This window comes from Microtus oregoni, unplaced genomic scaffold, assembly GCF_018167655.1.
Source record: "Microtus oregoni isolate MIOR12 unplaced genomic scaffold, Mior012 000036F_ref0000092, whole genome shotgun sequence".
NCBI classification, from domain to species: Eukaryota; Metazoa; Chordata; class Mammalia; order Rodentia; family Cricetidae; genus Microtus; species Microtus oregoni.
Window position 1 is genome coordinate 10,866,586 of NW_024543095.1, and position 17,652 is coordinate 10,884,237.

The 17,652-nt window shown below is 43.2% G+C and overlaps 1 protein-coding gene across 4 annotated transcripts; it reads right to left on the reverse strand.

Annotated features, from left to right (window-relative positions):
- Positions 1-10,591: 10,591 nt before the first annotated feature.
- On the reverse strand, positions 10,592-17,427 carry Srsf7 (serine and arginine rich splicing factor 7). Of its 4 annotated transcripts, none has more exons than XM_041631203.1 (8): positions 17,278-17,427; positions 15,959-16,139; positions 15,036-15,212; positions 14,089-14,163; positions 13,795-13,896; positions 12,594-12,647; positions 12,050-12,085; positions 10,592-10,885 (listed from the first exon to the last, which is right to left on the reverse strand). In XM_041631203.1, exons 1-8 carry the CDS (start codon positions 17,303-17,305, stop codon positions 10,831-10,833), a joined length of 708 nt encoding a protein of 235 aa, XP_041487137.1. In that variant the 5' UTR covers positions 17,306-17,427; the 3' UTR covers positions 10,592-10,830. The 4 variants fall into 4 exon arrangements, with proteins under 4 accessions (XP_041487137.1, XP_041487136.1, XP_041487139.1 ...); XM_041631202.1 differs by having other exon boundaries at positions 13,786-13,896; XM_041631205.1 differs by lacking the exon at positions 12,050-12,085.
- Positions 17,428-17,652: the final 225 nt, after the last annotated feature.

Consider the following 17,652-nt stretch of genomic DNA (forward strand, 5'->3'; position numbering starts at 1 on the left):
GGTGACTCAGAGTGGCGTTATAAATCAGATTCATACAGTGCTAGAACAATCACAAGGAGAGAGGGGAGAAAAGAAGCAAGCAATGTCAGGGTCACCTGAACGCAAAATGTGGCAACATTTGTGTAGGGCTACAGAAGAAAAAAAAAATGACAGCTCAGTTCAGTGAAAGCCTGAGAACCATTCATGCAGGGAAGAGAACACAAATGAAAAAGGCAAAGTTTATCCCAGGGATGGGATGGGCGGTTACCCATCCCTCCAGAATAACCTGTGCACTTTTCTCTCCTGCAAGACCGTGTACCGAAGATGGAAATAATTATACATTAAGGCCAAGGCATGTCTGATAGAGGCAGCAGACCTAGCCACCAGCTAAGAGCCCATCAGTGCTGGGGAGCCACATTAAGCGGCAAACAGGACTTGCGTCTGTGCCAGCCCCCACTGAATCTTCTCGAGGAGAGAAGCTGCGTGACAGCCTCACGGCAGTTCCCAAGATAAGGCAGGCAGCTCATGGAGCATGACTAGATAGTATAATGTTAAACAAGGTGGGGCTTCCCATTTATACCCCTGTACCCCACATTCACCTCTTGAGAAAAAAAACTGCTAGACTATTACGTGTGAGGGCCCGAGTTTGAATCTCTAGGATTCCCAGAATGCCCCGTGCAGTAGTACGCCCCTGTAATCCCAGTACAGAATCCCCAGAAGCTTGTGAGTCAGCTAGCCTGGTGCGTGCAGCACCAAAGAGTTTGTCTCAAACAAGGCCATAGGAGAGCTGCCCTGGGACCCCCGCGTGTGCTTGTACACACACACACACACACACACACACACACACATCAGCATAACAATCATAAAAATCTGTAGTACCTAACAACAAAGCCTTTGGATGCTTTGATTCAATAATCACGGCTAGAGGCGTGAGTCGCCTTAGTACTGGGTCTAACTTAACAGTTTTCCTGTGATACACTGCTTCAGAGTTCCTGAAAGAGAACGTTTAGGTTTTTTGTTTTTTTTTTTTTTCAGTTTATTATTTCTTTTAGCACAGTGACCTCTACTGGTTACAGATGTAAATTAACACATGGTTTCTGCTGTTTCATAGACTGGTGCTTGGGCTAGAGAAATCTAAGTCAGCCCCTTAGCTTCTCTGTGTTCCACCAGGCTAATATGGGTTCCCAGTTAGGAAATAGAGGAGAGGCTCAGGGCAGTAGCTTTCAGTTGTTAATATAACTGAGAGGCTTTTGCACTAACCCATTGGGTTTTAAGGAAGAATCTTTGCAAGGTCCCTAAATGATCCAATTGCCCTACCAGTTTTCCTTACGCGTCTCGGTGTGGTCACCAGTATTGCAGATACCAAGTATGCAATGTGTTTGCTCCCTAATTCACAAGCACTGTCTTCATGAGTAAGCCACAGACAACAGTCTTCCAGTGCAGAAGCATTATCTTGTTGTTCTGGTCAGGGTCACTACTGCTGTGATGAAACACCATGAGCTAAAGCAACTCAAAGAGGAAAAGGTTTGTTTGGCTCATGCTTCATCACCACTGCTCATCATGGAAGAAGATAGGACAGGGACTCAAGCACAGCAGGAACCTGGGGACAGGAGCTGGTGGAGGCGCCATGGAGGATGCTGCTTACCCTTGCTCTCTCTATGGCTTGTTCAGGCTGCTTTCTTTCTTTAATTAAAATGGTTTATTTACTTTACATCCTGACTGCAGTTTCTCCTCCCATTCCTTCCCTTTACCTTTCCTCTGCCCTGCCTTCCCAATCCACCCCTCCTCCACCTCTGTTTAGAAAGGGGCAGGCCTCCCATGGGTGCCAACAAAGCATAGCATATGAAGTTGAGGTAGGACTAAGCTTCTCCCTTCGTTTTAAGGTTGGGCAAGGCAACCCCGCATTAGGAACAGGTTTCCAAGAGTCAGCCGAAGCGTTGGGAACAGGGCCCACTCCCACAGGTAGGACAAGCCACACAACCGTAACATACATGCAGAGGGCCTAGGCCTGTCCCACACGGGCTCCCTAGATGTTGGTCCATAGTCTGTGAGCGCCCATGAGCAGATTATGATGATCCTGACCCCCCTCTGGCTCGTACAATCCTTCCTCCCTCTCCTCAAGGTTCCCTGGGCTGGTCCCAGTGCTTGGTTGTAGATCTATCTCTACATCTGTTTCCGTCAGTTACTGGATAAAGGCTCTCTGATGACTATTGGGGTAGTTACCAATCTGACTACAGGAGATGGCCCGTTTACAGTCTACTTTCTTACAGAACCCAGGGATGGCACTACCCACAGTGTTTTGCGCCTGCCCACCTCTGTCACTCACTAAGAAAATGCCCTATAGGCTTCCCTGCAGCCAAATCTTGAGGCATTTTCTCCGTCGAGGCTCCCTTCTCTCTTACGGCCCTGGCTTGGGTCAGACTGACATGAAACCGACCAGTACACAAGGGAAACTGGCAGTGGCAACTCTACCAACGATCCTGGCACTCTACCTCTTCACAGATACTCGTTTATAATCTGGAAAGTCGTAAATGTCTAAAGCGGGGGTTGACAAATACTCTGTTAAATCAACACGAGTTGATTTATGTGGTAATGGCCCAGCCCTGCCACTTCAGCACAAAGTCACGGGCAGGCATAACAGTGATCTCATGTAACTGGATCATCTTTTAAGTCATAGACAGTTGGTAAATGAGACCATGAGTATATTCCAATAGACCTTTAAGGATTTTACAGTTTGAATTTCACTAATCTGTCACAAACATTGACACTTCCGAGTGTTCAACCTCTTCAAACTGTTAAACTTTCTACAAATCGGAAACAGGCTGAATTTGACTTGAAGGTAACCCAGGCTGTCACTATTTCCTCGAGGTGTGGATGAGAATGCGGAGGTCACGTGGAGATCAGGAGACAGTGGAAGAGCCTGGCACTCTCCTTCCACCTCCTGGATTCTGCGGGATTGAACACTGGTCATCTGGCGTGGCCCTCTTCCCAGCTGGGAAGAAACATTGTTTGACCCACACCAGCTGTGTTAGTGCAATGTTGAGGGGGGAGGGCTGACTGGTTTAGTTGGAGGGTACAGTCCTTCACACTGGGGATGGATACGGTTGACAGACAGGAAACCGATAAATTCTGGGGCGTCATTTACTTGTCCTTTGTATTCAGGACAACCTATAGAATGTGTTAATTTACATCTGTACCAGTAGAGGTCACTGTGCTAAAAGAAATAATAAACTGAAAAAAAAAAAAAAACCCTAAACGTTATCTTTCAGGAACTCTGAAGCAGTGTATCACAGGAAAACTGTTAAGTTAGACCCAGTACTATAGAATGGTTGCCTATTTGGTGTGAGTCTTCTCAAGTCAAACCCATTCTAGAAAGTCCCTCAGATATGCCAGGTCTGTCACCTGTGGGGTCCTAGGATCAAACTCTGGTGTCAATCCTTTGAGCAAGCATCTCTACCCAAGGAGCCATCTTACTGGCCTCCTTTTGGGCTTATTGGGAGGTCTCATTAACATAGGCCATGCGGGGCATGGTGACGCACGCCTTTAATCCCAGCACTCTGGAGGCAGAGGCAGGCTGATCTCTGTGAGTTCAAGACCAGCCTGGTCTACAGAGCTAGTTCCAGGACAGGCTCCAAAACCACAGAGAAACCCTGTCTCGAAAAACCAAAAAAAAACAAACATAGGCCATGATTAAATTCATTGGCCATTGGTGGTCATCAATACAATCTTCTGCTCCTCTTCCTTCCCTGGACTGTGGGAGGATGGTAAGGAATTCCCAACTCTGTAATTATTTATTCATCTTTCAGGTGACCAGCATTCATCTTGAAGCCTATCTAGGGGTCTCTAGCCAGAAGTCAGTTTATCATGCATTAAAAGATACAAAACAAAAGCATCATTTTTGGAGATTTCAAGGGGTTTGGAAAGGTTTTAGATTTGTGCCAGGATATGGAAGAAAACTATTTCAGAATGACAGTGACCTAAATTGTATCTTAGTTGGAAAAGGAAGAGTGAGCTGTCAGTGGTCTCTGGGACTGTGCTGATGGTCCTTCCCACACACAATGAGGTAACTGACCATTTTCCTTTCCCTCAGCTGTACATAGTTTTATCCCTGAAGATAGATTTGAGACCGGGTCTCACCATGTAGCCCTGGCTGGCCTGGAATTCACTATGTAGATCAAGCTGGTCTTGAATTCAGAGATTTGCCTCCTTCTGCCTCCCAAATGCTGGGATGTGCAGGGTTTTTTTGTTTTTGTTTTTTAATATTTATTATGTATACAATATTCTGTGTGTATGCCTGAAGGCCAGAAGAGGGCGCCAGACCTCTCTACAGATGGTTGTGAGCCACCATGTGGTTGCTGGGAATTGAACTCAGGACCTTTGGAAGAGCAGGCAATGCTCTTAACCACTGAGCCATCTCTCCAGCCCTAAAAATGTTATTAACAGAGTCCTTGATCTTGATAGGACTTGATCCAGATACTTTCAAACCTTGCTCTAGTGAAGCACAACCAAGGGCCTCCTGCATGATGGGAACTCTCAGGCCAGCCACTTAACTTTTCTTTTTGAAGAGGGCATCAGATTCCATTACAGATGGTTGTGATGCACCATGTGGTTGCTGGGAATTGAACTCGGGACCTCTGGAAGAGTAGCCAGTGTTCTTAACCTGTGAGCCATCTCTCCAACCCCCAGTCACTTAACTTTAGGCCAGGCTCTCAGGCTCACCTGGCGCACCAGCTCCATAGAATTTCTGCACATACCTCTGTTAACAATTCCCAGACCCATTCTGAGCAGTATCTTTTAGACCAGAATTCAGAATTTAGCCCTGGTGAGAATCTTTTGTGTGGGGTATTTTGTCCGTCTGTATGTATATGTACCATGAACATGAACTGTCCACAAAGGCCATCAGATCCCAAGACTAGAGTTACAGATGGTTATGAGCCACTATTTGGGTGCTGTTAGTCAAACCTGGGCTCTCTACAAGAGTAGCCAGTACTCTCAACTGCTGAGCCATCTCTCCAGGCCCCCAGATGAGAAGAATCCATGCTAGAGTTACAAAATAGAGATATTGCCGGGCGGTGGTGGCGCACGCCTTTAATCCCAGCACTCGGGAGGCAGAGGCAGGCGGATCTCTGTGAGTTCGAGACCAGCCTGGTCTACAGAGCTAGTTCCAGGACAGGCTCCAAAACCACAGAGAAACCTTGTCTCGAAAAAAAAAAAAAAACCAAAAAAAAAAATTAGAATCCAAGTAATTAAATTTATTCATTCATCCATTAGCATTTTCACTCAGGTATCTGCTAACCAGTATATACACAATGAAATAAAATAGGCAGTGAGCCCTCGAGAAGCGGAGGCAGGCAAATCTCTGGGTTCCAGGCCAGCCTGGTCTACAGATTAAGTTCCAGGACAGCCAGGACTGTTTCACAGAAAAACCCTGTCTTGAAAAACAAATATAGATACACATACATACATATACACATATATCTCCTATATATGTATATATGCATACACACAAAATGATCTGCTGTCACGTTTTGTGGTGGCTTATATGCAGACAAATGAACTGATTATATATAATTAAGAGTCCCACTAGCAGGGCTAGAGGGATGGTTCAGAGATTAAGAGCACTGACTTCTCTTCCAGAGGTCCTGAGTGAGTTCAATTCTCAGCAACCACCTGGTACCGACTTCTGGTAGCAGGCAGAATACTGTTTAGGTAATTAATTAATAAAATTTTTGGAGGGGAGGTTTCAAGAGAGAGTTTCTCTGTAGCTTTGGAGCCTGTACTGGAACTAACTCTTGTAGACCAGGCTGGCTTCAACCTCATACTCAGAGATCCACCTGCCTCCGTCTCCCGCGTGCTGGGATTAAAGGCGTGTGCCACCACTGCCCTTTTTTTTTTTTTTTTTTTTGGTCTTTTGAGACAGGGTTTCTCTGTGGCTTTGGAGCCTGTCCTGAACTAGCTCTTGTAGACCAGGCTGGCCTCAAACTCAGAGAGATCCGCCTGCCTCTGCCTCCCAAGTACTGAGATTAAAGGTGTGCGCCACCACCACCCGGCTTAAATTTAAAAAAAAAAAAAAAAGCTGGAGAGATGGCTCAGGTTAAGAGCAATGACTGCTCTTCCAGAGGACTTGAATTTAATTCCACATGGAAGCTCACAACCATCTGAAATGAGATCTGGTTTCCTCTTCTGGCCTGCAGGCAAACATGTAGACAGAATACTGTATACATAATAAATAAATAATAAAGAGTTCCACTGGCAAAGTTCAAAGTTTCTAAGGAAATTAAAGCATTTTGTTAAATGTATGAAAATGTCCTAAGCCTATTATTTTGTGTAACTAAAATGTGATAATTCAAAAGAAAAAAAAGTATCAGTTTTCAAGACAAAATTTGTAAAAATCTCAAGTTTAAAAGCCCATCAAAGAGGCAATATAGAGACTCAAGCATGCCTACACATTACCACCAGGAAAACGAACATTCACCAAAAATAAAAATGTACGCATATTCTTTGACCCAGAAACTTAGAGATTATCCAAGATATGCATGCTCACCCAAGCTAAGCTGGTTGATGACATTCACTTATATGTGGTAATAGTAATTAGAAACCACTCAAGTCCACCCATAGGGAACTAGATTTCTGTCACTAGTCTCCTCAAAAACCCTCTAGGAAAGCCAGGTGTGGTGCACAAACCTTTAATCCTAGAGCACAGGGGGCAGAGGCAGGCAGATCTCTGAATCTGAGGCCAACCTGGTCTATTCAGGACCCTGTCTCAAACAAACAACAAAAAACCAACTCCATTAAAAAAAATTGGCCACGCCAGGTGGTGACGGCACACCTTTAATCCCAACACTCAAGGAAGCAGAGGCAGGAGGATCTGAGTTCGAGGACAGCCTGGTCTACAGAGGAATTAAAAAAAATTGGCCACGCCAGGTGGTGGCGGCACACCTTTAATCCCAACACTCAAGGAAGCAGAGGCAGGAGGATCTGAGTTCGAGGACAGCCTGGTCTACAGAGGAAGTCCCAGGACAGCCAGAGATGCAGAGAAACCATCTCAAAAAAAAAAAAAAAAAAATTGGCCACATCCAAGCTTGGTGGTATGCACCTTTAATCCTAGCTAATCCTAGCAGGGGCATGTGACCAATCCAAGTTTAAGGCCAGCCTGGTGTACTAACAAATTCCAGGCCAGTGAGTTATATTGTGAAATTCTTGTTTCAAACACAAACAAAAAAGGAGTGCTGGAGAGAGATATTTTACTGGCTAAGTGCTGTTACTCTTACTAAAGACCTGATTTCTGTTCCTGGCATCCACAAGGTGGCTCACAGCTGCCTCTAACTCCAGTTCACCAGTGCCCTCTACTGGTCTCTCTGGGCACTAGGCACATGTGGTACACATACATACATGCAGGCAAACACTCATACATATTTAAAAACAAAAGACTAAAGTCCCTTAATAGGATCTTTCACTGAAGAACATACTGAATACACAAACTGTGGACAGAGAAATGAAAGCTCTAACAAGCCACCACTAGACACTGGCCAAAATCCAGACCGCTGATGGACAATAGGGAGCAACATCAGCTAGTCTACTGCTTGGGCTGTCTCTTGAAAAGCTGGCAGTTCTTATAAACCATATTGAGAGTTCTACTGAAGCCCTAGTAGGGGAGCATGGCTACTTGTATTCTGTTGACTGAAAAGACATCCTGTTTGACAGAGCACGCACCTTTGAAAGAGACATACATGGTGTGAAGGAGGAAGAGGATTATCAGTCAGTCATATTAATGCTGGGGTTCAACTGGGTGAGAGTTCACCATCACATCCAAAAGTAAACACAATCATGCTCCTTGACATTTACCCAAAGGTGTTAAATTTAAATGTCTACACAAAAAGACACCACTTTAATGGTAGAGTAGCTTCATTCTCAATTACCTAAACTAGGAAGGAACAAAGACATCATCTAGCAGGCAAAGGAACTGGAACATTACTCAGCACTAAAGAGAAATGAGTTATCAAGACATAAAAAAAAGTGGGAGGTTAAAAGTTAAAATGCTTAATACTTTGTTTAAGGACAAAGAAAACAACATTGCTGGGGGCTGGAAAGAAGGTTTAGTGGTTAAGAGCACTGGCTGCTCTTCCAGAGTTCCTGGGTTCAATTCTCAGCACCAAAAGTTACAGGCAGCACACTGTAACTTTAGTTCCTAGGTACTGGACACCCTTACACAGACATACCAATGAATATAAATAATAAAAAAAAAAATGCTGGGATTTAGTACATCTATAGTCGCAGCTACTCAAGTTGCAGGCAGCCGCAGGATCACTTGAGCCCAGCCGCAATTTAAGAGGGTTCAAATCCACAAGAATTAAATTCGTATCTCCTACCAGATAAATAAACCAGAATAAAGTACTAACTTCTAAACCCAGAGAAATGGGGGTAACAGTAATTTTGGGGAGACCAATTTCCGATTTCCTTCAATAATCACAGTAAAATGACCAAGTGTAAAAACCTCCCCTTTTGCTGAGTTAAAAGTAACTTTCTCCAATTGTTCAGCCTACCTGTTGCTTCTTCCCTTCATTAAAAGCTGCCTGGTGGCATCAAGTCTTTGGTTCAAGCACTGAGGCAGAGGCAGGGAGATCTCTTCAATTCAAAGTCAGCCTGGTCTACAAAGTTCCAAGACAGTCAGAGCATGCACTTTTAATCCAACATCAGGAGGCAGATCTCTGAGTTCAAGGCCAGCCTGATCTACAAGAGCTAGTTCCAGGACAGGTCCCAAAGCTAGAGAAAAAGCCCGTATTTTTTATAGTTCAAAGCCTGATGGGGGAGCTCTGTGCATCCCCATTCTACATCCAAGGAAAAAAAGTCCATGTTTTTTTAAGTCTCAGGCTGAGTCAGCAGTGGTGGCACACACCTTTTATCTCAGCAGAGGCAGATGATCTCTGAGGTCAAACCAACCTAGTCTACAGAGTTCCAGCACAGCCAGGACTACATAGTGAAACCATCTGGTAGAGGGAGAAAAAAAGAAAATCTCCGTAGTTCGGGTCTGACTATCTCAAGATTCTCCAAAAAATGCCAATACAGATATCACTATACCTGATCTCAAACTTACTACTATATAGCCTACTATAATGACCCTGCGACTCCTTTTGGCATCATTATTCCCCAAAGTAAACTTTCAAAACAGGGCCTGAACTACTGTTATGCTGAAAAGTGAATGGAACTGGATCAGCACTTTTCCTATCAAGTAGTGGTAGAATTGCAGAAGAGAAGCCTACTGGCCTACACAGCCAGTGCTCTTGTAAAGGCAGCATGACTGTTTATGGGTTAATTTTTTTATTCCATCCCATCCCATCAGGCTATCACATCTAGAATGCTACTAGTTAATCTTAAAAAGCTACAGGGTTGAGTGTAACTTCTGACTCAGATACCATACTTTCAAAAATCAAGTATCAGGATTATTTGTTCAATCTCTGCATATTTATTGTTGAACAAACTTAAATTTTCAAATACAGAATTAAAGCTAACCAAGTGCAACAGATAAGTCTGCCCGTTACTCACATAGCTTCATACCATGTATTCAACCAGTCAAATTTGAAAAACAGACTCCAAATGACTTCCACTCAGCCAAATAAATTTGAGGCAGACCAGTACAGTATTAAAGTTGCGATACCAGACAACTTTGTTGAAAAAGCCTAAAATGGACAAGGACAGACTCCTGTGCTACTTTTTTTACACTCAAGGCTAAGAAATATAGTAAAAAGTTTGTCCAAAAAACACTCAAAAATGACTGTTACTGCCCTTGTGTTTAGTATACTTAAAGTTTGAATAAGAATCTACTGGCTATACCATTCTAAGGTCTACCAGATACTATTAAAAAACAAAAAAAAAAAAACATGAAATGCTGCTAAATATTTAAGGTTTACAAAACTGCTGTCTCAACATTTTTTCTTAACATCTCTTTATACCAGCTTGGCAAAATAGAACAATGTTGTCAGACTGCAAAAATCTAGCTCAGATATTAACAGGGTTTTGCACAGGATAAGGCAATCCATTCAAAGGAAGAGTATTGAGGCTGAATAATTTTGCAAAGCTGGTTTACAGGGTTTTGTTCCAAATTCAGACAATTCTTTAAACATGCATTTTTTTTTGTATTAAATTGGCTGTTTGAAAAAGTACATTGAACAGAAATCATCAACTTAATAGTCTGAAAAAAACCACACAGCTACTAAAAGCCTCTCGAAATCATTTTCTTCCTACTTCTTAATATGACATTTACACTAAGTTCCTGTCATGCACCCATTTATAGGCTAAATCAGTGGTCCCTCTAGCTTGAAAATTTGAGACTGTTAGCTTGACTTCTAGTTAACACCAATTCTCAGTTAGGGATCTGCCATGATGCATTCATGCTATTAACAGGACAGATCATTTAACCCATAGGTACAAGGGTAAAATGGAATTTTCCAAGTCCTTTAAAATCCTGAACAGTGTTATGTATAGAACAGTTAATGATGTTCTTAATATTCTAACACCATTTAACCTCACAGGCCGATATAGTCCAATTAACAATTGTCTTGACACCTGATGTTACCAAATTGAAAAGTATTAATATTGGACACGAATCAAAAAATCTAGTTAGAAACATTTTATTTAAATGTGCCAAATAAAAACCCACATCTTCAGACCAAAAGATGTTAATACATTCAACAAAAACAATTACTTAACTGCTATGAATTTTACAGAGCATTAACCCAGATCCATTTTGATTAGATGGTTGATGATCCTTCCTAGGTTACATTTTACAGACATAACAAATCCCTTATAATAATGTAAACAAAATAACTTCCCTAAAGGGTGAACTTGAGAACTTCAGTCCATTCTTTCAGGACTTGCACTTCTTCGTGGACTTCCTGATGGGGAACGACTGAAAAGAAAAACATTAAGTATGGAACCAATTAGTGTTATAAAACTTCCTCTTCTTTTAAACATTTATTTATTATGTATACAATATTCTGTCTGTGTGCATGTCTGCAGCCAGAAGAGGGAACCAGACCTCTTTACAGATGGTTGTGAGCCACCATGTGGTTGCCGGGAATTGAACTCAGCAGGACCTTTGGAAGAGCAGGCAATGCTCTTAACCACTGAGCCATCTCTCCAGCCCAAAACTTCCTCTTCTTATGCACAAGTCAGAGTAATTCAGTATTTCAATACATTTTATTTATAGGGATCAAATTCCTATGGACAAAGGCCTAACATAAATTTATATATCCCTCTTTTACCTCACTTGGCATTAACTATAGCATCTTTTTTACTATTTAATATTTATTATGTATGATGTTCTTCTGCAAGCCAGAAGAGGGCACCAAATCTCATTACAGATGGCTGTGAGCCACCATGTAGTTACTGGGAATTGAACTGAAGACCTCTGGATAATGAGCAGGAGGTGCTTTTAACCTCTGAGCCATTTCCCCAGCCCCTGGTATTAATTCTTAAAGATTCTTAATTACCTGTGTGGGTTGTGTGCACTGAATACAAATGCCTGGAAAGGTCAGAGGTATCAGATTTCTGATATGGATATTAGGAATTGTACTAGATCTTCTGGAAAGAACTGCAGGTGGTCTTAACCACTGGGCCATCTCTCCAGCCCCAGTATTAAGCATTTAAGAACCAGTCAAAATTGTAAGGTTACATTAAATAAGACAACTATTTGAAGTTTTAGGGGTGAATCATTAAGGGTTATTGGACAGGAATGGAGAGCAACTATTTAAGATTTATGTTTTTATGTGGACATTTCCTTCTTTGCTATTCTACACACAGGAGGAAAAAAACATGTTTCTTAAGTATAACATTCTGACAACTTGGACAAAAGACTAAAAGCACCTTAAATTTCTCCAACACTTAATGGTTATTTCCAACTAAAGTTATAACTAATACAGAATAAAGTCATCATTTAAAAATGTTTTTAAAACCCAATCTATACAGCACCAATTCTCCAAAGAGTTCAAAGACCACTAAGTAGGAACTTAAGTTCTCCTAAGAGGCCATAACTTTGACAAGATTTGGCAACAAAATATTTTATTTTGCTTACCTTCTTTTAGGTGACGGAGATCTGGATTTTGATCGGCTGTCAAAATACGAAAAATTCTAGTAAGAAAAGGCACGAATCTCTCTCTTCCTTACAGCCCTACTACAAAACAAACCCCCAACTATCTTACAATTAAAATGTCATTACAGCTAAAATTTCAGTGCCTATCACATTTCCTTAAAAAGGAATCTTAAAATGGCCTATACTGACATAAAATTGAACTGCAGCATTATTACAGTTCATCTTTTACATTCTGTATAAAGTACATTTCTCAGAATGTTTCTCTATGCACCTACAACTTAAGGCCTCTTAATTTCCCTAAGTAATGTTAAGTCACATAACATTAACTTCTCCATGAATCAGCCAAGTAATAGGCCATGTGTAAATAAAGTTCTCATTTGGGCTACCAATAAGGAAGGTAGTTATTTCTACCTAACATTCAGGTTTTGGGCTAACACCCAAGTTTCAATAATTTACAAGACTTTGAACTCTTTGGATATTGGTGCTATATAATTTAAGAACACTAAAAATCAGTTTTATATCCTACCTGCTTCTTGGCCGTGAAATAGACCTGGATCTTGATCTCGACCTTGAACGGGATCTTAATAAAAAGAAAAAGGGACACAATCACACAAAAATTCCTTTATAACTGAGCACCCTTCCAGGTAGAAGAGACAGGACAGAAGAGCTAAGACAACTGGCTACATGACTCTTGACTTACATACATTGATCCAATGTAGTACAAATGATCAAACAGAGAAATTTCAAATACAACAAAACCCACCATTTCAAATTCCCACTTGTCATACACAATTGGTCACTACTCCTTTCTGGTACAGGCACAATAATCCCATTTTCAAACACTAATAACCAAGTTAACTGTGGGTTCCATCTGAGAAAATTGCTATGATTTGACTTTTTATTCTTGTTATCATGGTTGAAGGATCTTAATTTATTAGACCAATTTAGGTTGACTATATCTTTTAAAAACCTTGAAATATTATAAACTGATATAGAAATGGTACAATAATTTTCTCAAATTGTTAATTCAAGAATTACCATATCTTAAGGTTTTGCGTATTCAACAACAGTGAAGGCCAGTGTTTTTATATACACTGCTTTTTATATACAACTTTTACATACAACTGCTTTTTCATCTGTAATACAAAATTTTTATGAAATTTGCATCCAAATGTAAGGTTTTCCCCTATTCAGCTGGTATGGCGGCCTACACCTTTAATCCCAGCACTCAAGAGGCAGACAGAGCCTGTCTATCTTCCAGGGTCTCAAATGCACTCATTCCCAAACTGTTTTAAATCTTACATTTCATTTACTGAGAGTGTATGTTTTGAGTAGGTGAATGTCATAACCTTCCAGAACTCAGAGAGCAACTTGTGGGAATTGGTTCTCTCCTCCCTTTATGTGAGTTCTAGAATCAAAAGTCATGTTAACAGGCTTGATGGCAAGCTCTGTAGCCATTTTCTTCAGTCAACTAGCATCATGCCCACCCAGATTCTGAGGTGGGTTGTAAACCTCACTAGCTCCCCTTCTATCCTCAAATTCTCAGGCCCAAGTATCCTGGTCTCAGTCTAAGTTCTAGGACTACAGATGTCCATCACTGCACTTAATAAAAACCTTTACACCTCAAATATTCTGAAGCATCTCACTTAAGATACTTCACTGTGTCACTAAGATGTGACAATCCATCTACAAGTAAGCAGGAAAAATGTGTTACATACTGGAAATACCTCGATCCTTTTATAGAACCAGACCTAGATCTTCTGAGTGAAGCTGATCTTGATCTACGAAGAGACACAGACCTTGATCTTCGAGGAGATGCTGATCTTGACCTAAAAATTAAAAGAAGTTCTAAGTCCATCTCTTTTCTCCCCCTAAAACTTATTTAATCCCAGCATTCAGGAGGCAAAGAGAGTTCGAAGCCAGCCTGGCCTACAGAGTTCCAGGAGAGCCAGAGCTCTTACAGAGAAACCCTGTCTCTCAAAAACCCAAAACAAACCCTTGAATTTTTCAAGATTTCTCACCTCCTTCCCCGACTCCTGCTGCGTGAGCGAGAGTATCGCCTTCCCCTGGAACGGGAATGTGATCTAGACCGTGACCTATTTTTCAAGTTAGAAAAATATAAAATATTAGATGATAACTCAGTTTTAGTGTTTGTGTACCTCTGCTGAAATCAAATCTCAAACTATTTAAAATTTAGTATCTCATTTGGAAAAACTCTGGGCCTATAAGTTTTTTTTTTTTACTACCTAAAAAAAGATTTGTTAAAAGCTGAATTACAACTTAGAATTACAAAATATAAAACACCATAATGCGTTTAAAATAAACCTTGCAAGTTTGCAGGTCGACCCTCTTTGGCCCATGGTCTAGTAGTAGGTCTAGTAGATCTAGACGATCTAGAAGTATCTATAGCCGATCGCTGCATCTAGATGTTTTCTTCAATCTAACGACGATCAAACTGACAGCCAAAAGAGCCAGGTGAGGCTTGATTGACGCAAGAAGATTTTTCTAGTTGGGAATGTGGTCAATCTGGTGTTCCTCTTTCTAAAGCGGAGGGGGCCCCAATTGTAAGCCAAATTTACTGTTACGGCGATCACCGACTCAAATTTTCTGCCCTTTAAAGAATAAGGTGAAGCTAGGTGTAGATGGCTCGAGGGGATCTGGCCTCTTATGCTGATCACCTCAAGGTCTAGGAGGATCTTAATTGTCGGATTTGCAAGGCGCCTCAGCATGATATCATAAGGCTCGTGACATTCTGAATCAAGGCGACTGACTCAAACGAAGAAACCTGAAAGGTTTTGACCAGGTTGATTATTAATATATTAACATTTTAATTAAACAAAAAAAAAACTTAAAATACACCTGTACAATTAACATTCAAGTTTATAGAAAAACACTAATTTCTGCCTTGCTAATAAAAGAATTACTTTGATTAACTAGAATACCAACCATTCCCTTATTAATTAAATACCTGCTTCTTCTTCGACGGCTATAGCGATGACAATCATAAGCATAATGTCCCTTTTCACCACACTCATAGCATCTATCATTAGGATCAAAGGGACGTCTTGCAGGTGGCCTATCAAAACGAGATCTCCGAGGCATGCCTGTTGATAATTCAACCCTCACTCGAGAACCACAAATCACCCTACAAAACAGTAAGAAAGCACTAAAGTTAAAATATTTAGGTGACTTCTAAGTTTAAAAGAACTCAGCTTTGTCTTTGTTTACAAAGTTCTTCCAATTCCATTTTTCATCTTTAATCTTAAAATTATCAGGGGCTGGAGACGGCTCAGCAGTTAAGAGAACACTAGCTGCTCTTCCAAAGGACCGGGTTCAATTCCCAGCACCCACATGGCAGCCCACAACTGTCTGTAGTTCCAGTTCTGGGATCCAACATCCTCAGAGTATATATAAGCAAAACACACGTGCACATTAAATAAATAAACAAATCTTTTAAAAAAAATTATCAGGTGCATGTAATGGCAATACTAGAGTGGCTGATGCAGGAGGGTGCCATGCTACGGACCAGCACAGGCTGGGAGACACACTATCAAAATACAAGTCTCCAGGGGCTGGAGAGATGGCTCAGAGGTTAAGAGCATTGCCTGCTCTTCCAAAGGTCCTGAGTTCAGTTCCCAGCAACCACATGGTGGCTCACAACCATCTGTAGGGAGGTCTGGTGCCCTCTTCTGGCCTGTAGGCACACACACACACAGACAGAATATTGTATACATAATAAATAAATATTTAAAAAAAAAAAATACAAGTCTCCAAGCCCCCACCGCAGGTGCAGGTCTCCACACCAGAGAAATCTATGATTAGCACTAAGATTACTTACGATCTAGCTCACAGGAATATTTTAAAGAAAATGTTATATAACAACCCACTTACTTCCCATCCAATCCTCGAACTGCATCTTCTGCATCTCTAGGATCTTCAAATTCCACAAAGGCAAATCCTGGAGGATTTCTGGCAATCCACACTGTTCTTAAGGGCCCATAGTAACTGAATGCCCTTTCTAACTCGCCTTTACCAGCACCAGTTCCCAGGTTACCAACATACACCTTGGTTTCTGTTTAAAAATGCAAATAAAGCAAACGTTATTCCAAGCGTACCTTAAGCTGGAATTCCTTCCTTTACAACAGACCATCCATCCCTAAGCTGCGCAACGGCACGTTTTGTTTTGGAGTGCTCAAGGAGACTGAGCCAGTCAGTGATCTACAACAGAGCCACACTCCAAATATTTATCTATACATCGCTCAAGTGCAGCTGGGACTAAAAGGCGTGCGCCACCATGCCCCTCACTCCTTTTTGGGAGGCTCTCCATCAATGCCTAAATTGTAGCCTTAACCCCGTGAAATAATAAAGCCCGACTCGTGAACAAATTCTGGCGTCCTTATAGATTGGAAACCTTGGAAAATCTCTGCCGAGGAGCGTGGTGGAGGTAAGGCGTGGGGTGGCTGGGCCCCGCCCCTCCTCGGTCCCGGCAGCCCCGGGCGAGCTAGAGCGCGCGGGCTCCAGCGGCCCGGCCCAGCCAGAGGTCTACCCGGGGCAGGGCCGCACGGGTTCCCGTCTTCCACAGCAGGCGCAGGCTCACCCAAATCCCCGCCCCTGCGGCCGAAGCTCCAAACGGCTAAAAAAAAAAAAAGAAAGAAAAAAAAAGAAAAAGAACAACAAAAAAAGCCGTCCTCGGTCGCAACGATCGCTCCTTCTCTTTCCCCTCACGCTCCTTCCTCAATTCAACCAGTTGCTGGGGCGATGCGCAGCTCGCAGCTGCCGCCTTCGCCCCGTCTCTAATTCAACCCCGGATCTCCCCGCTCCAGTGGCGGGAAAGCGCTGAGGAAATGCGCCACCACGGTCGTCAATGTGCTCAAAATGGCAGCCGCGGCGGCCGAGGGCGGGGGGTGGGGGAGCGGAGGCGGGCGGCAGTGCGGAGAAGGGGGACACCGCAGCGGCGACCGTCCCACGGGCTTTCGGCCCGGCCCGGAGGCCGAAACGCCCCGGTGCCCGAGCCCTGCGGCGCACAAGGGCCCTCCGGCCCCGCTCGCCCTCCCACACCCCGCCCCCGCGGCCTCCGGCTTCGGACGGCGTGCGCCGAAGCCGCCATTACGCACGCGGAATAACCGTCTCCAACTGCCGCGCCGACCCCACGGCCTCGCTCCGCTCGGGCCGCGACCAGCAGCGTCCTCCCCTGGGCCCCAGCCGCTCACCTCCTCCATACCGCCCGTAGCGTGACATGATGGCCGGTCCGCGTACTCGGCTCTCGCTCGCAGTGCCCGCAGCTCGAGTAGCACGGACGCGGCAGCGCGGCTCTCCTCGTCGACTCTCCCGGCGGCGCTACAAGGAAGAGGCCGGATTCGCGCTTATATACGCGGCGGGCGGGGATTTTTTTTTTCCTCCGGCGCATGCGCCGTGTCAACGTTCTGCGCGGCACAAAGGAGCTGGGTGGAAACAGCCTAGAGGCGGGGCGGAGAGGGAAATCAGGAGCCGACTCGAGTCGCGGGCGGAGGGATACGTTTCCATGGGAACGTCAAGATCTTGCCCGTAAACCCGCGGCCTCCGGGGCGGCACCCTCCTCCCTCCCC

Excerpts from the sequence above, each read along its gene's own strand:
- Srsf7 (XM_041631202.1), bottom strand. The coding sequence starts at position 17,305 with ATGTCACGCTACGGGCGGTATGGAGGAG. Across the intron at positions 16,140-17,277 it reads CTACGGGCGGTATGGAGGAG|AAACCAAGGTGTATGTTGGT; the intron begins GTGAGCGGCTGG and ends ATTTTTAAACAG. Across the intron at positions 12,086-12,593 it reads ATTTCACGGCCAAGAAGCAG|CCGATCAAAATCCAGATCTC; the intron begins GTAGGATATAAA and ends GTATTTTGACAG.